Source organism: Megachile rotundata, chromosome 10 (genome assembly GCF_050947335.1).
Source record: "Megachile rotundata isolate GNS110a chromosome 10, iyMegRotu1, whole genome shotgun sequence".
Taxonomy (NCBI): domain Eukaryota; kingdom Metazoa; phylum Arthropoda; class Insecta; order Hymenoptera; family Megachilidae; genus Megachile; species Megachile rotundata.
Window position 1 is genome coordinate 1,270,868 of NC_134992.1, and position 27,554 is coordinate 1,298,421.

The 27,554-nt window shown below is 35.3% G+C and overlaps 1 protein-coding gene across 3 annotated transcripts; it reads right to left on the bottom strand.

Annotated features, from left to right (window-relative positions):
* On the bottom strand, positions 1-27,522 carry LOC105663079 (uncharacterized). Of its 3 annotated transcripts, none has more exons than XR_013039689.1 (6): positions 26,007-27,522; positions 1,214-8,482; positions 970-1,154; positions 764-881; positions 608-687; positions 1-533 (listed from the first exon to the last, which is right to left on the bottom strand). XR_013039689.1 is itself a non-coding variant. In XM_076536550.1 (5 exons), exons 2-5 carry the CDS (start codon positions 26,085-26,087, stop codon positions 484-486), a joined length of 384 nt encoding a protein of 127 aa, XP_076392665.1. In that variant the 5' UTR covers positions 26,088-26,180; positions 26,261-27,521; the 3' UTR covers positions 80-483. The 3 variants fall into 3 exon arrangements, 1 of the variants encoding a protein (XP_076392665.1); XR_013039690.1 differs by having other exon boundaries at positions 2-533; positions 1,244-8,482; XM_076536550.1 differs by lacking the exons at positions 970-1,154; positions 1,214-8,482 and having other exon boundaries at positions 80-533; positions 764-936; positions 26,007-26,180; positions 26,261-27,521.
* Between the last annotated feature and the right edge of the window lie 32 nt (positions 27,523-27,554).

The following is a 27,554-nucleotide window of genomic DNA, read 5'->3' on the forward strand; positions in this document are numbered from 1 at the left end:
AACCAGATGGGGACTTCCTTTTCCTTCTTTTTTTCCGAAAATGTGAAATGTTGTCAATCTCCAGAAAATATAAAACTGAATGAATGAATACCTTTTAGTGTTCTTGACTTAGTGTTTTATTGAAAATTTGTAGCAATTTTAATTATTACAATTCATATTTGATTGAAAACTAATGAATGTAAAAATCATACATTGCATGGGAATAAACACCCTAAGAGTAAAGTGATCTAAGAATATTTGAAATATTAGGGCCCCTGAAGGTCTTAGTATAACAGTCCTTGTAAAAAATAAATATTTGGACTAAAATTCAGTATTCAATAAGCGATATTCAGTACAATTCAATACAAAAGATACGACGTAAAATTGTGAATAAACACTGCATTAGAATCAAGCAACATCAGACATTCGATATTTGGGAAATTCGGTCACGAACACGATCAGTTTCGTTCTGTTGAATACAACGGCAAGAGAAAGAACCTCCCGCTACATATCCGTTTGACTCTTGTTTCCTATGTGTAAGAAGAAGATGGTAACTGCAATGATAAAAGACGAGTACATATGAGACAAAAGCGACTCAAACGAATGATGAGATATTACTTTTCCTTACATCTTGTTAAACGAAGTGAAGTTGTGTGTGTTCGAAACTGTATTGCGCTTAAACCAAAAATGGCACAGTGGACCAGAAACCTAAAAAGTAAATTTTTCAATATATGAGGATAAATTATTGGAAAATATTCTATTCCTCATTAATCTTAATTTGTACCTTTCCAATGTGATAGCGTTTAAACGTCTAACGTGTAACCATTTACAAGTTGTGATTCGACAGTAAGTAAAGGAACTGTTCGTTTTCCACTTAATTAGTACTACTTCGATGTCCATTACTAGAAATAGACATATGAAGTGTGTCTGCAGTAATTTTATAGCATATGATTGGAACTGTAACATAAGAAGCATTTCGTAGATATTTACTATTTTATGTACATATGTATGCAGAGTTGACGAATGAGGTCAAGGAGGTGGAGCGATGATGAGATAAAGTTTCCCGGATTCAGGAGTCACAGGGATCCAAACATTATCACAATTTGTTTTTTTTTTGACTTGTCATCCATGCAAATTTTTACTTCAGTTTCTTGATACTCCTGTATAGTGCCTGGCTGCGTAATTTTTAAACGATCATTGTAAGTACAAAAGGCCAGCACGGTTTACGACGTACATGGTCGAAACGGCTATTTTTTGAGGATACCGTTAGATTTTCTCTAAGCATGTTTTGTAGTTTTTCGTCAACGGTCTCAATAACTACGTACGGCATCATAAACCGGGGATTTCTGAAGGAACCACGGTTCCGGGTCTGGCGGTCCCTGACCGTGCACGGGAGAGGTAAGTGCTCACTGGGAAATCCCGCTGCATTGCCAAATTTATCGTTTGGAAGACACCTCCACCAAGGGATGTCCGATGCGTTAAAAAACGTGTCAAGGGTGCAAAAAGTTAGTTACCAACAGACCATCGTGCATAGCACTTCATCCTTCAAAATGAAGATTCCCTCTGTGTTAAAAAGACTTAGATATTTTATTCACTCACCAACACCTAAACTATGTATGCAATCAAATACACATATGTCAAATACACAAGATGTCTTCAAAATCTTTATGCTTAAATATGTCTGTAATTCTTACTGGAAACAACATTTGATGAGGTGAACAAACTTGACACAAGAAAAGTCTAAAAAAGAAATGAAGAAACTTGGGTGTGATTAATTTTTTTAACAATGCATTGCGTCGTATTGGCCAAACACTGCTGCGCACGTACTTTGCAAATAGCTGCATTATTTCATGTACTAAGTCTTTGTGATACCTTTAATGGACGCATTATTAAGCCACTGTTTTACAAACACTGTCTTGTAATTGCAATATTAATGTAGATATATGTTTCTCAGGAGTATGCTTTAGACAATGCCAGACGTTTTACTAATAAGTATCCTTGATAGCACATGCCAGTTGTTGCTACAAAACTCGTAGATGCGGTAACGACAAATTGCTGCTGTCTTTCTATCAATACTTAATTAATACAATAGTAATGTATCTGAAGTAGTAATGTGTTTCGTGTTTACCTTTCTGAAGTATAAATCTTTTTTTACAACTTGTAAACATAACTTTAATGTAAAAAGTAGTTTTATCATATTGGACATATTGCATATAAAAAGATATTTAAATGAAAAAACTTTAATTCAAATTTTATCCAAAGCCACTAAAAATATTGTTGTGTGTCTATGCCTATTTATTACTGATGAAACTATGTGTGTTAGGAATTATATCCACTTTTGTGAGTTTTTAAAATACTGTGCATGTATAGCATATTGTATACTATAAAAAACTTTCTATTGTATACATTTTATTTTTTCTATATTATAAACAGATTTCAAATCTGTCTTCAATCATTTGATTCTTAAATTTTGAGTTATAATATTTTCTAATTGTATCGTTGGTAGCTAAAAATAATGACGAATAATAACAAAATATGAATAATAATAATTATGAAATAATAATATTAAAAAAAATTAAACATTGTAATTGTAAAAAGTGGATGTATATTAAGCCTCAACATTGACGCTGATTGCACGTAGGCACGGCACTGACTTGGCGAGGAGAGCGAGCTATGGCCGTCTGGCGGCAAAACGCCGCGTCCGTGCTCCCGGCAGATATTTTTTCGATTTACTGGAATTGCATACAGCTACAACACTTACCCCGCATAGTTTCTTCATTAGAAATGTCTATAGAATTCGATACTGTATAGCAAATTCACGCTAGACAAATAACTTTTTCTAAAAATGCAAAAATAATACGTAGGAAATGCGCACCACGGCCGTTTTTTAAACTTTCATCAATATTTACACCCACTTAGAATTATGCAATATAACAATGATATATACCAATTTAATCGAGACACTCTCCTTTATCTTTTAAAACTAATTTGAATGTCCTAGCTTTTTTAGTTTTCTCGCAATATCGCATTTTCTACCCAAAACACGTGTTTTTACAAAAGCTCGTGTTTTTCAAAAACTGAGGGTAACAGAGCAATTCGGTTTTCGGATTCTTGTTCAGGACGAGAAACTCTACAACGATCACCCAATGGGTATTAGAAAACAAATTTCGTATAATTAATTATTCTTATTGGTGGGTACAATACTGTCGTGATGACGAGGGAAACGAAAAAAAAGATTTCTCCAGGGACGTTACAAATTTATCTTAAAATTTAAGGATCTAGTGGGAAACCGAACTATATCACACGATAGAAAAAACAACCAAAGAAAGTTGCAACGTCATTTCTTTAGATATCAAAAAGCAAAATAGCACCGCAAGAGACGAAGTGAAAACAGTGATGCTACGCGCTGGAGCGGTCGTTCGAAATTCCGGCTATGTTAATGCGATGCAAGTGCTTAATACACTGCATCAGTTTTTTAAAGTTATTGTTGTAGTTGCTATTATTATTAATATTAATGTTATATTATTTATTGGTATATTATCCGTTTATTTATTATTAATATATAATAGGACCCAACAGGATCCGTAAACCAAGGCCATGAACCCAATATTTTCGTGTTAGGATTAAATTTTATTATATATTTGGCGGTTCGTGCTAGCTATGATAGGAAGGCTAGGAAAAGGAAAGGAGAGGGAGAACGTTTCGTCCGGGGCCTGCTAGTGGACTCATCAGTAAGGCGTTCTAGCAGGCCCTTGCCTTAGACGCGGGGATGTAAGGAAGGGATGGACAGGAACTATATATATGAATAGGAAGGCTCTTGGAGTACTAGCGAGAAAGTCTATGTCTCGATTCTATGCGCCGTCTAGTGGCGATGAGCGTGGGAGTAAAACCGCCACATATATATAAGTGATCTTTTACAAAAAAAAACTTTTTATTATATCATGAGATACAATATCTAGGAAAAAACGATTTTAAAAGTATATAAAGTTATTTAAATAACGAAGGGACTAGTAGTTTATCAATAAATAACACGTCATCAATATGAATAATAATAGCAACAATAATAAAATTAATAATAATAACTTTAATAAACTGATACAGTTTATTGAAGTACTTGCATCGCGTTAATATACATATAAAGGGAAATAAAAAAGGAAAGGAATTTAATTGGTTGTAGATGCAACCGAAAAACTTTTTTTGCAACGTACATAGACGGGACATCGAACTATCGCTTCGTTACGGAGTACCAACGTTTTCCCTTCATCTACAATCTACAGCGTTGCTATTTTGCTTTTTGTATTGTAAAAAAATTAACGTTACAACTTTCTCTTGAGTGTTCCTTAAAGGTGAAAGTCTGTTGCATCGTGTTGTATAGTTTGATTTTCCATTAAATGTTTACATTTTAAGATAGATTGAAAAATATACTTATAAATTTGTGCAAAATCGGTCTCTCTCCGCGTTCGATAGTTGTTCATACAAGTTTAAATATTCAGAATGCATAAAAAACAAATACCGTTGTATTTAGGGAAGTTTACATAATCTTTTACACAAACAGAATTTTAGTATCTTTTATAATTACGTCACAAAATTTGTTTGAATTTTAAAAATATACCTTATTTACAAAAACCAATTCCTCAAAAAGTGTACATGACAGAGACAAACAGGTTGCCGATTCGTAATCAGTACAAAAAAAGCTATGATATCATTCCTCAGAAATCGAAACGCTAATTGACTGTTGGACAGTGTAATTATAGCACCACACATGTTTCTGCATGATTTGATCAAACTCAAGTGTATACTTTGTTTTACTAATTGGAACTATTTTATCATAAAAAGAATGTTGACAAAAATTGTCATCAAGGGCACAATAAGAGTCACACTAATAGACATAACGTCGCTTAAAGAGCTGCTCTTTTGTCGGGTTTGTTTGGGAGCTCCTGTCTACTTTATTGATTGAATCTCGATAGCTGGTCGGAAAGTTGCAAGAACAAGATAGTACAAAAGGGATAATGGAAATATGTAGTAGACTGGCCGAGTGAATCACTCAAACACGACTCGACAAAAATTGATGCCAGAAATTTGTTGCATCATAGTACAAAAAAAATGTTTAGATGCAAACTATATACATTGGTATGATAGACTTCTTTAACTAAATTTAAAAGAAAAATATCCCAAGTTAGGAATAACTTATTTTTAGAAGTAAATTTGACAGTCCTTAAAAAACTTGAAGTCGTATTAATTAAAAGTGTCTACAAAAGGACGTGTATAATCATGAAATTGGTTTATTTACTCAGTTACAATAAAATAAAAACGAACCGTATTCATTATCCTGTCATTTATGTAAAATTGAACGTCTTGATTTAAAGTTTTATCAAAATATAGGTATTGTTATTTTTAAAAAGAAAACATGCAATTTTATTTGTGTTTGTAAAGGGTGACTTGTTTTTTCCAAAAATGCTTTTATTAAAATGGGATTATCGTAGCTAGTAGAGAGTGACACATGTGGCTAGTAGAGAGTGACAGTGTTCTGCACACTTGAAAAGATCTAATATACATACAGGGTGTCCCGTAACTAGTGTTACTCCCTGAAAGGGGTGGTAGAGGACGTCATTCTGAACAAGATTTTCCTTTGCAAAAATGGGGTTTGAAGCTTCGTTTTTGAATTATTAAGCAAAAACACGGACCAATCAGAGCGCGAGGATTTCGCGCGCTCAGACGCGATAGCGACAGCTTCGAAAATGACAGTCGATCGTGATCGTGAAGAAGCGTATCGATACCACGTCGGTATAACGTCGGTATATCGTCGGTATAACAGGAAGCTATTAGGTAAAAGTTAAATCGAATAATGAATTAAGAAGTTAAGAATAATATTAAATTCTTTGTAATTCATGAATGAGAGATAAACCAATTAGTTGTTGTTTACCCAGACCAAGTATATTGTATTTATTTTATGCCTTCGAAAAGGAAAAAGAATAAATTCAAGAAAATTAATTTTTCGACTCTTCGAATGAAGCAAACGAATAAATTTACGTTTCAAAACGAATGAGTACTTTGTCTATGAAATGGGATAAAACTAGAATGGAATATCTAATGCAGTACCTCATTGAAATGAAATAAATCAATTGCTGCGAACATTTAATTTTAAAAATACAAAAACATCAAAATAAAACTTACCCATTGATTCATGAAGAAACTAGCTTCGATAAAAAATATTTGTGTCACCGGGTAGATCCACCGATCAGAGTATCAATAGCTGATGTCCTGGCAGGGTCAATGAACTCTCAATTTATTTCACTGTCTCTTTCTAATAATTGCACAACATAAGCACGACCAGTAAACGGATCGAATAGAAAACGCGGGAACGATTATTCATAGATATGTATGTTTAACGATACGCTATATTCTCATTATAAGGTATCCGAATTAAGGAATCGATATTATATTGTATTTTATTACAAGACATTGTTAGACTGGCCACGGATCGCGGTTTCGTTCTCGATCGCGAGGCATACGTCGCGAACGGTTGCCATGCAACGATGATCTGTTGAACGACTGCGACGTTGATCGACAGTCATCGTTTATTGTCAAAAGATACGTGTTGAAATAAAATGTATCGTTGTTTTGAATCAAAAATTCTGTTTTCTTGCTTTCAAGATAATATAGTTTAAATTATTTCTGAATATTCGTTTATGTGTTTTCATTCGTCGTATTTATGTGTTGAACTCACAGTGAAAATTAGTGAAAATTAGTGAAAAATGACAGAAAAAAGTGATAATGAAAACTAATAATGAAAGATGACAGTGAAGTTTCTTGAGAGTTTTTTCAGAGTTTCTATTATTTATGAGAACAGTAAGGATCGATGGATCGACCTAGTGACAGAGATGCATTTTCATCGTGATTATTTGCGGTTCAATGGGTGAGTTACATTTAAATTTATTAATTATTCAATTCAAATTTTTATTTATTGAATAGAAAAGTTATTTAATTTTTTAAAAATGAGCATTTGTTCTTTTTCATCATCACAATATCGAACGAAAATACTTTTCCATATTTTATCCATTATTTCTTTGCCATAACGAATAAACGTATCGAATAAATTCGATTTATTCTGATTACGTGAGTAGGGACTGATTTTGTTATTTCTTATTCATGAATGAATGATAATTCAAGAATAATCCAGATTTTTTATTCATTATGCGATGTAACTTTCATCTAACAGCTTTCTATTATACCGACGTTATACCGACGTTATACCGACGGTATCGTTACGTTTGTTCATGACGACGATCGGCCGTCATATTCGAAGCTTTTGCTCACGCTGTCGCGCGCCCGGTCTATGCGCGCTCTCATTGGTCAATGTTTTTTGCCAATAACTCGAAAATGGAGCCCCAACCAATATTTTGGCAAAGGAAAAAGTTGTTCAGAATCGCCTCACCTACCACCCCTTTTCGGGTCCTACACTAATTGTGGGACACCCTTATATATTTCTTATTTTTCTGAGTTACTAACTCGCCGTCAGATTCTCGGAGTTCGCTCTGGGTAGTTTAGTAGCCAGCTAACGCAGGCTCCCCATTATTGAGCGGCTTGATCTCTGAAGCCCGTGTCTTTTGGGTGGCGTTTCGGTAACTTTAATAAATAATTAAAGTCGAGTCATTTTTATTTGCAACCCTGTTGGTCACACGTCGGTCACTTGATTCTTGCATCGTTGGGTAGTTCTAGTAGTCAGCTAACGCAGACTTCCCAATTAAGCGATCAGGTTTTGGGTGTCGATTTGTGCTCTGACGAAAAGGGCCATGAACTAATTAGTTTAGAGTCAAAACAAGGAGTAACTGTTCCACGTCTGATACAAATTTTAGAGCTTTTGTAATTAACCAAACATTGTTCTGACAGTTTTGTTAGGATCTAGATTCTAGATCCATTGTAAATTCCGTTATTTTCTTGCGCTGCGTATATCATTATTAAAACCGCGTAATTGAAGTAGTTAGCTACCGTTCTGCGATTTGCGACAACAACAAGTCTATTATACTCCAATTTGCTTATCGAATTCAGTCATACATACATTTTTATATTCGCTAAAGAAATTGTTAATTATAACTCTCTTTCTCATCACTACTTGAATAAACCTAATTAATGAAAGATATTAACCTGTAGATTTCACTCTTTAACCACACGCCACCACGATCCCACATTCTTTTAGAATTAGTTATAGTAAAAACGAGTCGCTTAATAGGCAAAAGCCGCTCTTTGCTTCATAAGCGCTGTAAATACCTGAGTCTAGTCGCAGGGACGTTACACAAATGTAAACAAAGAATCGACACCTCGACTCGACTGCAACGCTTGGGTCTCGATTTTGTTGCAGTTATCCAGTCTTTACTGTACTTATCTTGTGAAATAGGATGACGTAAAAACTTTTCACAAAATTGCAGTCGTATAAAGCCGAAATTTATGAAATTTCTAATTTCATGGGTTCATACAAAGGAAATTTTTTGTATTTTATGTGTACCTGAAATTTGAAGCAGAAATTAGTATTGAAAGATTATAATAGCTAATTTGGAAACATTGTTTTGGAAAAATAATTTTAAGAAAAAAAATACGCCGACTTCGAAATGCACTAAAAAGTATAAAATAATTTCTATTTCCTAATGAAGTAATTTCTGTTTCATTCAATCATACAATTACGTAACAGATATGAATGAAACCTATTTACTCGTTAGGTAGTATATTAAATACATTTCAACCTTTTCGGAGGCGGCGCAAAATTAAAAATACCTCAGTAAACGTTGCTGCCAATAACCAGTTGATTGTGGTATGGCGTATTGGAAATTAATAAATTCTCAGAAAGAATACGAACCATTATAGATATATCTGGTAATATACGTAAATGTAACGACTGCATCTTCATTTCGCAACGTTTCTGATATAAATGAAATTGAATCGACTTCGTTCGCATGCGGAAGCCATGGATCTAAAAACCTATACACGGAGTCCACGACGCGGGAATTACCAAATTTGCGGCAGATAGGCTCTATCTTTATAGTATATACGGCGATCGAGTCTTTCCGTCATGGGACGGAATCTATGAATCTAGATAGAACATAGTTACAATCTATGAACGCACTCTATGAATCTAGATAGAACATAGTTACATTCTATATGCACTAACACCTACTTCGCGGCGTGCTGTCGAGTTATATGTATAGAAAAAAAATAGCTATACAAGCTTTGCCTATGTTCGGCTGTCCAAAGGTTGACATGTTCAAGAAAATCTTTTAATTTTGCGCCGCCTCCGAAAAGGTTGAAATGTATTTAATATACTACCTAACGAGTAAGTAGGTTTCATTCATATCTGTTACGTAATTGTATGATTGAATGAAAGAGAAATTACTCCATTAGGAAATAGAAATTATTTTATACTTTTTAGTGCATTTCGAAGTCGGCGTATTTTTTTTTTCTTAAAATTATTTTATTTCACGCTTTTTAGTGGAATGGGGAGAATTGTATAGGATACTATGAGACAGTTCTTCCGGGCTTTTTTTTGTCTGCGTAAATGCCATGAACATAATTAAGTAAAAGACAATATGGATATTCGTTTTCGAAAAACCGCCGAATATGCATAGAAAAAAAATAAGGGACACTCTTTCAGGGACAAGTACAAACTAATTACATCATGATTGAGGGTGCTTCATCCATTTGTCCTTTGTTAACTTTCTTTGCAAAAATTTACTGCGCATGTGTATCTCTTACGGTTTAGGACTGCGCAAAGGTCAAAGTATCCGTATAATAATAGCATATCCTGCGCAACAAATTTTCTAACAAATCAAATTGATGCATTTTTAGAACGATACGGAGACTGTACCAAGCAATGGGAATAATACACCAACGTCAACGTGAACTCATCTTGCTGTATAAGTCGCGTGTCAGAGCGGTAGAGCTTAGTTAGTGTTTTGGTACAGTGCATTGTAATTGCCTTTTCTTGTCTTTCCCGTGCATAGCACGGGGCGTTCCACTAATATTAATGACAATAGTTTTTCGCTAATATCACGAAAACTAAAGTTTTCCGTCAATTATGCATAAGGAAAAACTCGTTCAGAATCATGCCACTAATAACGTATTAGAAGGACATAGAAATCGTTCGAAGTTGATTTCAAAAGTTAATAACAATTTTTCGCTAATATCTCGAAAACAAAAGCTTTCCGCGAAATTTGTATATGAACAAAATTGTTCAGAATCAAGTCCGTGATAAGATATTAAAAGCGCACTAAAATCGAGAAAAGTTTATTTCAAAAGTTGCCGATTTTTTTGCAATAACAACACTTTGCAATTAAAAAATGAAAAATTTTTTGATAATGGTACCAATGGGGAGTCAGAACCTACCCGATGCAAAAGGTTTCGTTCCGATCGGTCCATCCAGCTAGGCGTAATCGACGAACATACATAGAAAAAAAAAATATATATATATACTGATCGAATTGAGTAACCTCCTCCTTTTTCGAAGTCGGTTAAAAAAGTATTCGTACACTTGAAATATAGAATAATATTTTCTGTATTATTAGTATATTTAATCATACTAATAATAAATGACCCAAAACCGAAGACAATAACATCATGTAGTAACTTCAAATGACTTGAAATTCACGAGACCTAAGAAATCAACGGGACAAAAGTATTCGTACATTTGTAACGTCCCTAGAACCTAAGTTCAGCTAGTTACAAGCGCTAATAGGTAAAGAGCGGCTTTTACCTCTAACGACTCGATTCTACAAATTAAGATTGTGGGATTCGTGTGGTGCGCGGTTAAGGAGTGAAATCCAAAGATCAATATCTTTCAACAATTAAATTTATTCAATAAGAAATGAAACTATCATCTACAATAACAACAAAGTAAGAGAAATACATAAATTATAAATGATTAATTAGAATAAAGTAACTAAATAGATCAATAATAATAATAATAATAATAATAATAATAATAATAATAATAATAATAGAAATTATACATAAGATAGACAATGATAGAAATAATAGAATTTGCTAAATTAACACTAGACAAATGTGACATGAAACTCGCTATCTGATCTTTGACAGGATTGACTTCGCTTTTCGTAAAATAAAATAATTTTCAGAAAAAAAATACACCGACTTCGAAATGCACTAAAAAGTATAAAATAATTTCTATTTCCTAATGAAGTAATTTCTATTTCATTCAATCATGCAATTACGTAACAGATATGAATGAAACCTATTTACTCGTTAGGTAGTATATTAAATACATTTCAACCTTTTCAGAGGCGGCGCAAAATTAAAAGCTTTTCTTGAACATGTCAACCTTTGGACAGCCGAACATAGGCAACGCTTGTATAGCTATTTCTTTTTCTATACATATAACTCGGCAGCACGCCGCGAAGTAGGTGTTAGTGCGTATAGAATGTAACTATGGTCTATCCAGCCCTTTGCGAACGGGACGGTTCGAAGTGAACCGTACCGTGGGGCCGAGCTCCTGCCGCGATAGTCATTAAAAATTGCCAGCGCATATTTCCGCTTAAACGCGGTTTTTGTTCATAGCATTTCAAGTCAAATTCTGGACATATTATATGTACATGCACAGATTTACGTGCATGCACACATGTACGCGTTTCTCGGCTCTATCAGTTGTTTTCGCAGAACGCATAGTTAAGTTTCTCGGCCATAGCCACGCATTTACGTGGGACACATACATATATGCGTTTCTCGGCTCAATCAACTGTTTTCGCCAAACGCATATATGAGTTCTTCGGCCAATTTGATTATTTACGCAGAACGCATATATGCGGCGGTAGTCCGCAAAGGGCTAGATTCATAGAGTATGCGTCGGAAAGACTCGATCGACGGAAGATAGAGCCCATCTGCCGCAAATTTGGTAATTCCCGCGTCGTGGGCTCAGTTTATATATTCTTAGATCCATGGCTTCCACATGCGAATGAAGTCAATTCAATTTCATTTATATCATAAACGTTGCGAAATGAAGATGCAGTCGTTACATTTACGTATATTACCAGATATATCTATAATGGTACGTATTCTTTCTCAGGATTTATTAATTTCCAATACGCCATACCACAATTACTGGTTATTGGCAGCAACGTTTACTGAAGTATTTTTAATTTTGCGCCGCCTCCGAAAAAGTTGAAATGTATTTAATATACTACCTAACGAGTAAATAGGTTTCATTCATATCTGTTACGTAATTGCATGATTGAATGAAATAGAAATTACTTCATTAGGAAATAGAAATTATTTTATACTTTTTAGTGCATTTCGAAGTCGGTGTATTTTTTTTCTGAAAATTATTTTATTTCACGCTTTTTAGTGGAATGGGGAGAATTGTATGGGATACTGTGAGACAGTTCTTCTGGGCTTTTTTTTTGTCTGCGTAAATGCCATGAGCATAATTAAGTAAAAGACAACATGGATGTTCGTTTTTCAATTTTTTTTGCAACAATAATCCTTTTCAACTAAAAAATGAAAAAATTTTTGATAATGGTATCAATGGGAAGTTAGACTCCACAAGATGCGAAAAGCTTTGTTCCGATCGGACCACCCACCTAGGAAAAACCGCCGAACATGCATAGAAAAAATAATCCTTTGCAACTAAAAAATAAAAAAAATGTTTGTTAGAACGGTAGGGAGACTGTACCAAGCAATGGGAATAATACACCAACGTCAACGTGAACTCATCTTGCTGCATAAGTTGCGTGTCAAAGCGGCAAAGCTTAGTTAGTGTTTTGGTACAGTGCATTGTAATTGCCCTTTCTTGTCTTTCCCGTGCATAGCACGGGGCGTTCCACTAATAATAATAACAATAGTTATTCGCTAATATCACGAAAACTAGAGCTTACCGCCAATTATGCATAAGGAAAAATTCGTTTAGAATCATGCTACTAATAACGTATTAGAAGGACATAAAAATCGTTCGAAGTTGGCTTCAAAAGTTGACAACAGTTTCTGTAATATCTCGAAAACAAAAGCTTTCCGTCAATTTCGCAAGAGGAAAAAGTTGTCCAGAACCACGCCCCTAACAACATATTCAAAGGACATTAAAATCGTTCGAAGTTGATTTCAAAAATTAATAACAATTTTTTTCGCTAATATCTCGAAAACTAAACATTTCCGCGAAATTTGTATATGAACAAAATTGTACAGAATCATGTCCGCGATAAGATATTGAAAGCGCACTAAAATCGAGAAAAGTTTATTTTAAAAGTTGCCGGTTTTTCTGCAATAACAACACTTTGCAATTAAAAAATGAAAAAATTTTTATTATGGTACCAATGGGGAGTCTGAACCCACCAGATGCAAAAGGCTTCGTTCCGATCGGTCAACCCAGTTAGGCGAAATCGGCGAACATACATAGAAAAAGAAAAAAGTTGCCGGTTGTTTTGCAATAACAACACTTTGCAATTAAAAAATGAAACATTTTTTGATAATGGTACCAATGGGGGGTCAGCACCTACCATATGCAAAAGGTTTCATTCCGATCGGTCCATCCAGCTAGGCGCAATGCGCGAACATACATAGAAAAAAGAAAAAAGTTGCCGGTTTTTTTGCAATAACAACACTTTGCAATTAAAAAATGAAAAATTTTTTGATAATGGTACCAATGGGGAGTCAGCACCTACCATATGCAAAAGGTTTCATTCCGATCGGTCTACCCAGTTAGGCGTAATCGGCGAACATACATAGAAAAAAAAAAAAAAAAAAAAAAAAAAAAAAAAAAATATACTTATCGAATTGAGTAACCTCCTCCTTTTTCGAAGTCGGTTAAATTAATCAAATTTGATATTCGATTCCCGTATTTGACGCTATCGCTTTAAGTATAATTCGGTTTCTAGACATGAAATTGTATAAAGTTAATAAAGCTAAACGCTCCGCAATCTACCGCCGCGAGGAATTCCACCTAGGTTGAATTCTCTAAACGCACCTAAATACGTTTCGCAAAAATTAGACAGATTACTATCTAATGCGGTGTAGTCGACTACGGAAAACGCCAAAGTGAGAACAGTATTCTTTTAGTAGCTCAAGTTACCGAACTTTATCTGACTCTAATAACTTATTTCTTCGGAACAGTTACTCTTTATCATCTGACTCGACAACTAATTGTTCATGACCCTTTTAGCCAGAACGAATACTGACAACCAAGACCGGATCGCCTAATTGGGGAGCCTGTTGTTCACTGGCTACTAAACGACCCAACGATACCGGAATCAGATGAACAATATAGGTCTGACAGGGTAGCAACTCAACTGACTCTAATTGTAAAAGTCGTAATTGCTAGACTGCCCTCGCTGGCACGTCAGCAATTTGACTAAAATCAAGTACGAGTAGCTGTGGGCTTTTCGCTCGATGTCTTAGTCTTTTCTGGTGCAAAGTATAAGTACTAAGCACTCTCCTGACGGAGTTCCGGTTACAAGATCGCTTGAACGGGGAGCCTGTTGTTCACTGGCTACTAAACGACCCAGCGACCAAGTACCCGAATGGCAAACACCCGCTTGACCAGTCAAGGCTTAAGAATCTGTTGGCCCTTTAACAGCGAAAACTGTTCCTATGTATTCTTAGAGAGTTGTAACTAGTTCGACTTCGAAGACTGTTCTGCTTTTAGACGGGTTTCGCTCGCCCTTTTATACTCGCAGGTTCGCCGAATTCCTGGAATTTCTGTGACGTCAGAATATCTAAATTTTCATATAACTTCGTTATTATACATTAATTATAAAATCGAACGGTTTAGTTATAATTTAAATGTCGCTCTTTAATTAATGGCTATCGTTTCGATACTAAAATGATACTCTAATGGTGTTTTAACGAAAAATACATTTTCTGTCCTTTTCTATCAGAGGCGAGTCTATTTCGATTTACAGCTTTCTAGTTTAAGGAAATAATTTTGGTTCCGGCCATGAGTAGTTTAGCACTGGTTGATTTTACGTATATAAATTGATTCAGTTAATTAATTAATTTAATGTCCAAAAATGCCGAAAATAGAAATAGTATCGCTATCCTTTTCTAGGATTAGCGCTGATCTCAAGGATTTCGGGCGAGTATCGCGGCACGTAGGCACATCATAGCGTAAAGGAAATTTCGTATACAAAAGTATTTATTAGAAAAATAAAGTAAAATAATATATTATCTTGTTTTAATTATTCTAACTCAATATTCAATTACTTTTATGGAAGATATTACCTACTCTAAATCAAAATCATAAGTTAATTAATATAAATGAAAATATATACATATATATTGATTACCGACTGTCGAATTTGATAGATATGATAATAGATACCTAATGTACTGTCGATAATTGGAAACTACGGTCGATAATTGACAATTCTAATCGATGGATAGAAGATTGTCGCGATGATGCCGGTAGAAAGAAAAAAGGTTTCCCCAGGGACGTTACACATTATCATTTATGTTGATAAATACAACAATTGCGATGGTATCAGGACATTCTGATCAATGTAACTATTACATTAGATAATGTTCTGTTAGCGTAGTCAGTAGTAATCGTGGCAAGTACATTTTAGCACTAATATTTGCAATGAAACAACGTTAGAAGAAAAAACAATTGTTATACGGCTACACGAAGAAGGTCGATCATATAGAAATATATCAGAAATACTAAAAAGAAGTCGATCGACTGTATTAACCAGTTAACTGTGTCGCCGAAATCGAGCGATGACGAGTATATTGCGCTGGTAAGATATTGGATCAAAAAGATGGGTTTATTTTATAAAATGGACACTTTTATTACTAATGTATATTTATTTGGTTAACTTAAACATATATTACATACTTATTAGACGAAAAACGCAATAAAAATTAAATGCTATGATAAACCATCCCCGAAGGGAACCTATCATAAATCAGCTTTCCGACTTTTGTTTTTGCTTTCCTTTCACGCTAACATCTAAAAAACGTTGTTGTCGCACATAAATAAATTCGTTGTGCGAACTGGTAAGCTGTTTTAGCCGGTGCATACGGGGACGCATGAGTTCATCTCAAATTATTTATATTTTTTATTTGTTTGTTCTATTCTGGCATGGCCTCAAAATATTCTAAACATCTTGATATTTGAGAATATGTTTTGTTTTTCTCAAAAATTACAATTTAAATAGCCAATGGTCACTACTTTATACGCATAACGAGTATACTCGTCAATCACAGTTAACTGGTTAAGTATTATAAATAAGTATAAAAAGGAAGGAATATTGCGGAATAAAGGAAGAACCGGTAGACCATGAAAATTAACTACGAGAGAAAAGCGAAAAATCGTCCGAACTAATGTCGAAAGAACATTCGAAAGAAATATTAAAAAGAGAATAGTGTAATACAGAACCTAAAAAAGTTAAAAGTTTGGTGTTGTCAATGTCCAATATATTACGCGAAGTGATTTGCCGGAAGGGTTATTATACAAATTATTAATTTATAAAATTCCTGTTAAAATGATTGTAACAATAATTAAGTGTACGAATACTTTTGTTCAGGCGATTCCTTACAATTTCGTGAATTTCAAGTCATTTCATGCTAGGGGAAGGTAGCCTAATTTGGACCAATTTTATATTATTCACTATATAAAAGCATGGAAGAAGTATTAATAAAAATTAAGTAGTAGAAAAGAAACTCACTAAGTGTAGCGTCAAAATAAAACCATTTATGAAATTTTAAATACCATTTATAATAGTAAAAAATAAATTCAAAAAAATCTTGTCATCGGTCCAATTTAGGAAACCGGTTTCCTTATTTGGACCGCTAGTTTCCTAAATTGGACCATTAGCTTTTTTAACGACAATTACAACAATAGAACGTTTTAACTGCAGTACTAACTCTAGTACACGGAGTATGAATCCAAATGCGACATTTCATACATTGTATCATATCTTCTTCCTTGGTTTCTTCACACAATGTACAAAACAATGAACCACCATTTTCTTTTTTATGTTTCGGTATTTTGTCAAAGTTTGGTGAACTTATTTTTTTAAAGTTTATTCGGTCTAACTGCGATTTGTAAGGGCTGCTTGATATTTTCACTGCTTTCTGGGCTATTGGCGCACTGCAAGAAGACGAAGGACCATCTGGATTTTGATTTTTCTTTGCTCGCGGTGATATTTCTTCAAGAACACTGTAGCGTCCCGAAATGCGAGTCTTGCAGACGCTGGACTCTGGCAGGTGGAGTCTTATTGAAAAACGAATTGATTTACGACTTTATTTGTCTACGATTACAATTTGCGATATAACGTACGTTTGTACTGCTCCAGCGATTCTTGCCGAATGCCCCAGAAGCGTGGTCTTTTGCACGTTTCGACCGGTCGCCGACCGTCACTTGTCTTACCTCTCCCGGCGATGAGTTCATCTAGAGGTGCCACCGATCGATCTTTTATCGATTAATTACCCTACCAATACTCATGCACCGCTAGATGTCGACGCTTGAACCGAACATGCCGCCCCCCTTGAACTATGTATAGTTCAACCAGAATCTAATGTGATTACAATATGTAGATGTAATGTGTAGATGTAATTAACAATCTTATGCGGTGTAGCAAGTGTGATCATAATAATGTGTTCTAATCTATACTTAACATTATCTAATGATATTATTCGCTTACACTTATACTATTTACATGGATTATAGTTATGTTATTTACAAAGGCAATGGTGCTATACGTTTAATACAGCGTTTGTATTCTCCTTGGGTTGTTTTGACGGTGACCACACGTATGACTCCGTCGTCGCCTGGGTGGATTGCGGTGATTCGTCCGAGCGGCCAGTGCATTGGAGGTGCATTATCTTCTTTCAGGATAACCAGCATACCGATTGGTATATTTGGAGCCTTTGCTGTGTGCCACTTCGTCCGCGCAATTTGCTCCTGCAAGTAATTTTTAACCCATCGCTTCCAGAAATGACTTCGTATTTGTTGGATGTGTTGCCATGTTGATAGTTTGCTAACTGGGAGAGCTGAACAATCATAATCTGGCATACTCGTTAAATTTTCGCCGATAAGAAAATGGCCAGGTGTTAGGGATTGGAGATCATTAGGATCAGGTGACAAAGGTGTAATTGGGCGTGAATTTAGAATCGCTTCTATCTGGGTAATCAAGGTTAAGAGTGCTTCGTACGAGAGTAATGTATCACCTATGACCCGTGTCAGGTGGTATTTTGTGCGTCGAACGGCAGCCTCCCATAACCCACCAAAATGTGGTGATCTTGGGGGAATCATGTGCCAATTTATGCCGTCATTAGCCAATGCGGACGTGAGAGCGTTGTTTGTTTGCTGTGTTTTGAAGAAAGCATACATCTCTTTTATTTCTCGCTTTGCACCTACGAAATTTGTTGCGTTATCTGAGTAGATATCGCTCGGTAGACCTCGTCGCGCGAAAAAGCGACGCAGAGCTGCTAAAACGGCGTCAATTGTTAAATCGCCCACTAACTCAATATGTACCGCCTTTGTTGAGAAGCAAACGAAGATAGCTATGTATATTTTGACCTTGTTTCGATTACGTTGAACCTTCTCTTTTATAAACAAAGGGCCACAAAGATCTAAACCAACTTGGTTGAAAGGCTTAGAAGGAACTACGCGACTGAGTGGTAAATCGCCCATTTTATACTCAACAATTGGCGGCTTGGCTCGAAAACATATGACGCATTTATGAATAAGACTTCTTACGAGACGTTTAGCGTTAGGAACCCAAAATCGTTGTCGTACCGCGTTGAGGGTGGCTAAGACCCCGGCATGAAAGTGTTTTACATGTTGTTCTAAAATAATCAGATTCGTGACATGATGTTGTCTCGGTAACAAAATTGGATGTCGCGCATTATATGGAATATTTGCCTGCGACAATCGTCCGCCTACCCTTAATATCCCATTTGCATCAATGAACGGATTTAAAGGACTGATACCCACGTTCAAACGACCCGAACTATTTAGCGCGTTGAACACCTGGAAATAACTTTCTTGCTGTATAGCTCGAATAATATACGTTTCTGCCCGGAGAATTTCGGAGGCCGATACCATACCCTTGTTGGCTTCCTTCTTTGAACTATTAAATCGAAAACGTAAAATGTAGGCAATGATGCGTTTAAGTCTAGAATAGGATGAATATTTCTCGAAGCCGTTCCAATTCACAACGCGCGAAAGCAATGCGATTGAAGGGCGTAATTCAGGTAGCTCAATTGGTTCCAACCTGAAAGCTGGCCAGTGCTCTTCAACCTTCGTCAACCAGCTCGGTCCATGGAACCAAAATATATTATTTACTAGTTCCGTTGGAGATAAACCGCGAGATATTAGATCAGCTGGGTTGTTTGCTGACGATGACGCCACTCGATACCACTGGTAACATTTTGAATTTCGTTTACGCGATGTGCAACAAAGGTTTTGAGTGTATGAGGTGGTGTTCTTATCCAGTGCAATGTAATTGTTGAATCGGACCAGAAGATAATTCAGTTAAATGAAATTCTTCGTAGTGAACTAGTTATTGTCTGATATAATTTCGCTAATAAATGCGCCACGCATAGCTCTAAGCGTGGCAACGTAACAGTTTTTAGAGGCGCCACTCGTGATTTGGCTGAAAGTAGTTTTACAATTATGTTACCGTGATGATCGAATGAACGTACATAGAAACATGCGCCGTACGCCTGCTCGCTGGCGTCACAAAAACCGTGTAACTCCAATGATACACTCGCCTTACATGTAATTTGTCTAGAAAAAGTGATGTTACGTATCGAATTCAATTCCCTACAGAATGTAAGCCAAAACGTATGTATGTCTGTTGGCACAGATTCGTCCCAACTTAATTGCAATTTCCAAAGTTTCTGCATTAGAATTTTTGCTCGTATTATAATAGGCCCGAGTAAACCCAACGGATCAAATAACGAAGCGATTACCGATAATATTGATCTTTTTGTTACGCGCGTGTTATATTCGATTTCCTTTACATCGTATATTATTGTGTCGTGTTTCCAACCCAAACCGAGAGTTTTTACGGTACCGTCCAGGTCCAGTCGTAAATGCGTGGCGTCCGTCTTGTCATCTAAAGAGTCGATCAACGTGGGTTCATTTGTTGCCCATTGCCTCAGCTTGAATTTTCCCTTGTCGCATAATGTAATGAGATCGTCCCTAATTGCAATGGCCTCTTCTCGCGTGCTCGCGCCCGTCAACAGATCGTCGACATAAAAATCCTCTCGCAATGCTCTCTCCCCGTGTGGAAAATCTTTTCTTTCGTCTAAACTAAGTTGTAATAAAGTATGGGTAGCTAGAAAAGGCGCTGCGGAGGTACCGTATGTTACCGTATTTAACGTGTAAGTTTTTATGGGTTCACGATGAGATTTCCGTCACAATATTTGTTGATATTTGCGATCATTAGGATGTACTAGTACCTGACGGTACATTTTTTCTATGTCCGCGGTCAATACGTAATTATGGAATCTAAATCTAAGAAGAAGTGAGTACAAGTTATCTTGGATGGTTGGACCGGTTAATAACATGTCGTTTAATGATACTCCGTTGGATGTTTTCGCCGACGCATCAAAAACCACGCGAAGTTTAGTGGTCAGGCTGGATTGTTTTATTACTGCATGATGGGGTAAATAATAACCGCCGTCTAAGTTTGTAGCTTTAGTTTCGGGCATATGACCTAATCGAATGTATTCTTCAAGAAATTCCGTATATTTAACCTTTAATTGTGGTTCCTTAGTTAATTTCTGTTCTAATGATCGAAATCTTCGCAACGCGACAGAAAATGATTCTCCTAAACCCTTTGTGTTTTCTTTAAATGGCAATTTAACAATGTATCGACCGGTGATCGGATCGCGTGTAGTGTTTGCTATGAAGTGACTTTCAGCTTCGCGTTCTTCTTCAGACGAGATGGGAGCGTGAATAGGTTCTTCTAATTCCCAAAATTTCGCGATTTGTTCGTGAATACCTTCGCGTGCTACGTTGCATCGAGTTGTTTGAGCTGTGTCGTGATCGGGTATTCTTCCGCCAATTACCCAACCAAGCTTTGTTTTTTGTAACGTAATCGAATTATCTCTTAACTTAATCTGACCCACACATAATAATTGTAAGAATAGTTCCGCGCCTATTAAACCGTCGATTTAGTCGTGCTGAGCGGTCGAACGAAGGATCCGCGAGTAGTAAATTTTTTGGAATTTTGAGTTCCCCCTTCGAGATTGTGCGCGATGGTAATACGTCAGTAATTTGTGGGAGAATTAAGAATGTAACATCGGCTTGAAATTGATTTATACGCGATTGAATTTTCGTTTTAATTGCGTGCTTTATTGTTGTCGTGTTTTTATTAATACCGATTACCGGAATGTTAATTTTCTGACGCGGTAAATTTAACCTACACGCGGCTTGCTCGGTTAAAAAATGTGACTGCGACCTGGAATCCAACAATACCCGACACGGTTGTAACTGACCCTCGTTATTTGTTATGTGAATTATGGCAGTGGACAATAATGTCTCCGATCCGACGTTCGCGCTTAGAGCCGACATGTTTAACTGACCCGAAGACTGACTATCGCTACTAGTTTCTTTATGTAATAGAGTATGGTGATGCCCTTTGCATTGTTTGCATGAACTAGCACGACAATTTTTCGCTAGATGGTTTGGCCGAAGGCAATTTATACGCAATCCTGCGCTCTTAACCATATCTAGCCGTTGATCGACAGCAACATTTGTTAATTTTGGGCAATTTGACGTGTAATGTTTTTCTTTGCATAGGTTGCATAAGATTTCAAAGGACGCATGTACAAAATTAGGGCTTCGCGATGTTTTTGAGGACCCGTATTGCTTACAGTGGGTCAAAAAAGTATTAGCACACCCAGTTTTCTTCGAATATCTGTAAGCAACTAAGTAATCTATTAATATTAACTGTCTATTAGTGCCTTTTGATATATGTATATGAATTGTATGTTTATTAAAAATTCTCGGTTATTTGTTATAAGGAAGTAAAGTGAAGAAAACAAAAAATCCACAGTCAAAAAAGTATTGGCACGCGTGTGATATTATTGAGGAAAGCATAATAATAAACAATATGAACAATATTGAACATACCTAATATTTAGTGTGCATTCCTTTAGCCTTAATTACGGCTTGTAATCGATTAGGCATCGATTCAACAAGTTTTTGTGTAATTTCTGGTGTAATACTAGACCACTCTTCTAGAAGCGCCGTTATTAGGTCATTTTTATTTTTTATTTTCCTTTTTCGAATTTTTAAATCTAGAATATGCCACAGATTTTCTATCGGATTAATATCCGGCGACTGAGGTGGTGTAGGGAGTTGTTTTGGTACATTGTACAATAACCATTCTCTGGTTTTCCTTGCCGTGTGCTTAGGGTCATTATCTTGTTGAAAAATAAAGTTGCTGTTGATGCCCATTTTTGTTGCACTGCTTAATATATTATTTCGCAACACGTTGATATAGACATCTGCATTCATATTACCGTCAATAAAAACTAAATTTCCTACTCCATGGTATGACATACAGCCCCACACCATGACGTGACCACCACCGTGTTTTACTGTAGAAATAATATTCTTCTGATTTAATTCGGTGTTCGGTTTTCTCCATACAAATCTTTTTCCATCAGAGCCGAAAAGATTAAATTTACTCTCATCCGAGAAAATCACCGTCTTCCAAAATTCCATTGTTTCATTTATATATATTTTTGCAAACTTGAACCGTTTCTCCCTATTCGTGTCATTAATAAACGGTTTTTTTCTTGCTGCTCTGCCATATATTTCTGCAGCATGTAAGATATTTCGCACTGTTTGGGCACTCACCTCTTTTCCCGAATATGTTACGATGTCAACAGCTAAACTTTTGGCGCTTACAAAAGGATTTTTTGTTGCTTCTTTGACAATGTCTCTGCGTTCTCTAATTGTGAGTACTCGTGGACGCCCTGATCGAGGTTTGTTCTCAACGCTACCAGTTTCCTCAAACTTTTTTATTATATTCCTCACTGTCGAAAAACTTAAATTTAAGGAATTACCGATTTTTCGGTAACTTTCACCACGTTTATGCAATGAAAGAATTTCATTTCGCACGCTTAAGGATAACTCGCTCTTCTTCGTAGACATGATTGTTGTTCAAATCGCAAACAAAAACTGACTGTGTTAACTGAGGAAAGAAATTCATTACAGTGTTTTGTTTGCGTTAATAAAACAGAATTTGTCGCGAAAAAAAGCGAGTAACTCTTATTCTTATAGTAAAACCGTACGTGTGCCAATACTTTTTTGACTGTGGATTTTTTGTTTTCTTCACTTTACTTCCTTATAACAAATAACCGAGAATTTTTAATAAACATACAATTCATATATATCAAAAGGCGCTAATAGACATAGTTAATATTAATAGATTACTTAGTTGTTTACAGATATTCGAAGAAAACTGAGTGTGCCAATACTTTTTTGACCCACTGTATATTCCGGACGCGTGTACGACATGACTGTGTCTTTATTCGGCGTTGCGCGATTGTTTTCTAAGAGTTTTCGTCTGGTATGCAAAAATTCGAGAAGATTCTCCATTGTCGGTAAAACAGCTCCCTGCGTTTGTTCTTTCCATTTTTTAACCGACTTCGAAAAAGGAGGAGGTTACTCAATTCGATCAGTATATATATATATATTTTTTTTTTTTAAATTATTATTATTATTATTATTATTATTATTATTAATTTCTATGTGTGCCCGCCGATTATGCCGGTCTCGACTGTACATTTACGGTAGAGGTCCTACATTCTTTGTAGTGTGCCGAACGTAGAAAGAGACAGCCATACAAAAGACAAAGAAGGATAGAGTTTCGAGCGTTCGGCAAACATGAAAGACTGCGTGTTGTGTCTTTTAAATTTAAAAATTAAAATTCTTTATTTTTGGTTTTTCGTCAATGGAACTTTTACCATCGTATTTGTCTCGTTTTTCTGATTAAAATGACACCAAACACGATATGATTACGATCGTAATTACTTATGTAACAAGCCATAAAAGTTTGGGATGTAACATTTACGGTAGAGGTGCGAATTCCTTCTAAAGGCTTGCTATACAAGTAATTATGATTTTAATTATACCGTGTTTGATACCATTTTAATCAGAAAAACGAGACGAATACGATAATCAAAGCTTCATTGATGAAACCCCAAAAATAAAGAATTTTGATTTTTGAATTTAAACGACAGAAGACGCACGAGTGTTTCATGTTTGCCGAACGCGTCAACCTTCTGCTTCTCTTTCTTTTCCATTCGCCGTTCTCTTTTATGTGAAAAACTTTAATCACTCGTTACACACGCAATTGTTAACGTAATTATATCATGTTTGGTGTCATTTTAATCAGGAAATCTAGACAAAAAGAACAGTAAAGGTGTCATGAAAAAATAGTAAGAAATAAGAAAGTTACAATCTTTTCCTTTGCTTGCATTAGTATGTGTCTCACCGATATTCGATCCTCGTCGTTTCGGCGACCGATCGTGTTTCATTCTTGACTGATTTCGAGGGGGATCCCCCAATAGTGGGGATACAATTTTAACATTTACGGTAGAGATCTTTTTAACATTTACGGAGTGAATACTGTATATTGAATTCTACGTATGCCTCCGTGCCTCTGGTGGTGTATGAGTCAACATGCAATCGCCGATTTTATTTACCAATTTTACAATTAATAAAAAAAAAAATTGAAAAACGAATATCCATGTTGTCTTTTACTTAATTATGTTCATGGCATTTACGCGGACAAAAAAAAAGCCCGGACGAGCTGTCTCACAGTATCCTATAAAATTCTCCCCATTCCACTAAAAAGCGTGAAATAAAATAATTTTAAGAAAAAAAATACACCGACTTCGAAATGCACTAAAAAGTATAAAATAATTTCTATTTCATTCAATCATACAATTACGTCACAGATATGAATGAAACCTATTTACTCGTTAGGTAGTGTATTAAATACATTTCAACCTTTTCGGAGGCGGCGCAAAATTAAAAATACCTCAGTAAACGTTGCTGCCAATAACCAGTTGATTGTGGTATGGCGTATTGGAAATTAATAAATCCTGAGAAAGAATACGAATCATTATAGATATATCTGGTAATATACGTAAATGTAACGACTGCATCTTCATTTCGCAACGTTTCTGATATAAATGAAATTGAATCGACTTCGTTCACATGTGGAAGCCATGGATCTAAGAACCTATAAACGGAGCCCACGACGCGGGAATTACCAAATTTGCGGCAGATCGGCTCTATCTTTATAGAATATGCGGCGATCGAGTCTTTCCGTCGCATACTCTATGAATCTAGATAGACCATAGTTCCATTCTATACGCACTAACACCTACTTCGCGGCGTGCTGTCGAGTTATATATATAGAAAAAAAAATAGCTATACAAGCTTTGCCTATGTTCGGCTGTCCAAAGGTTGACATGTTCAAGAAAATCTTTTAATTTTGCGCCGCCTCCGAAAAGGTTGAAATGTATTTAATACACTACCTAACGAGTAAATAGGTTTCATTCATATCTGTGACGTAATTGTATGATTGAATGAAATAGAAATTATTTTATACTTTTTAGTGCATTTCGACGTCGGTGTATTTTTTTTCTTAAAATTATTTTATTTGGAATTATTGAACTGATCACGATATAAAAACATTATTAAAAAGTATCAGATTTTATATAGTACTTTTTATAAAATTTGAAATATGTAAGACGTCATATTATGATAATCGCATTGTCGTAAGTTATATAATACAGAAAAGTTTAATAAACGGATAGTGAAGTAATACTGAATAAAACTAATACTTCGTAAATTAATTGAGAGACTGAAGTTAAATATGTCAAAGAACATGGTAGTCGGACGATTGAAAAATAACTTAACAAATTACATACCATTATGAAAACTATTCATCAGTGATGTATAATAAATGAACGAAAACATTTTATCTTTGTCAATTTTATCTTTGTTTTATCTTTAAAGTGCTGTCTCTTTGCGAAAAAAAATGGCAGCAATCACTTACTGGAAATTGAAGATGAGAGGTCCATACTTTACGCTTCTGCAAACAGTATCTCAGAAAAAAAAATGTTGCAAGTCCATGCATTTCGTCAAAGTTTGTAATTTCCTATATGGCAAATACGCCCTCACATTTATGGTGTTATAGTGATAGGGATGATGCATCAAATCTAAAATCCCACTACAATATCTTAAAGTAGAGATTTCTAGCTTAAATTAAAAAAAAGAGCATAATTTTACGATGATTTTTCAAACAGTTACCGATAGTCAAATTTGACAAATTTCTGCCTAAAATTTTTCTATACTATATTTCTTTTAAGCAGTGCAAAAGTCTCAAAATTACAAAGAGTATAAATTATTTGCAGAAAAAAGAGGTCTTATTTTTCGAAGAGACTGAGTCTTTTCGAGGAACACTGAATTCACTCGCGAAAGCCTACTTGTGTATCTACTTTATGACACTGAATATCCCTTGGACAAAAGAATCGTACGGCTCACGACTTTTTGACTGACTGTAATCTTTCAAGACACGATGGGGGTATTTACTTACGGTTGGAAAAAGTATTCCAAGATGCTGACTTTACATTCCTTTAATACGGTTGCAGTTTCAGGAGCAGCAACAGACGTGAGACCACTATACAACATGATAATGTTTATGCTTTACTTTGCTCTGTTCATGCTGACCACTCCGATTATTAAGATAAAAATAGATTTAGAATGTTACTGTATGGATTGGATTTCTATTACAATACTTACTTCACACAATGTCGTGAAAAAGCAAAAAGAGAATTTACTGATATGATAATTCTAGGAAGGTAGCGGATTTCAGAAAGAATACATTTAAAAATGTATAGAGTAACACGATCAGAACAGAAAATCCATCAATTTTATAGGATGTAATAATACTACTTCACATTTTAATGAGATTAAGGAGAATCGAATAAAATTCTAAAAGCAAGAATTTGTATACGAAATTAAATAGGAAAAATAGGCCGAAAACCGATTTTTCAATTTTACTATCCTCACAGATGAGATAGAGGGTTCTAACTTGGTGTGAAAGGCTTTTTTTTTAGATATGCTATCCACTGATGTATTAGGTGTTTCATTTGACTCTAGGGCACATTTAACTACCTTATTCGGCTAGATCCTTTAGAAAAAAGTATGTATTCTTGGACCATTTAATTCTTTACTTTTTAACTGTGGTGTGTGTGTACTTTGTAATTGTATGGTATGTGTGTGTTTGACATGGGTGCATAATATGAATGAAGCTTGCGTATGGTATGATTGAAGTTTGCATGTAATGAAGGTTGCTAGAAGATTGTCTTTTTTGGTGCGATTGAATGTTTTGAGAAGAAGCTGAGAGGGCATTGCTTTGTGAGAGTTTGAGAGGAAAAGACGTGAGAATTTTGTAATTTGAGAAGTTTCATCTTTGTGTTGCAATTCATTAATTATACCCAGTAATATTTTGTTAATAAATTTCATGCATTATATTTAATTATTAAATATTATTCTACATAACTTTTTCTCAAATCAAACTTAGATTATAAATCTTGACACA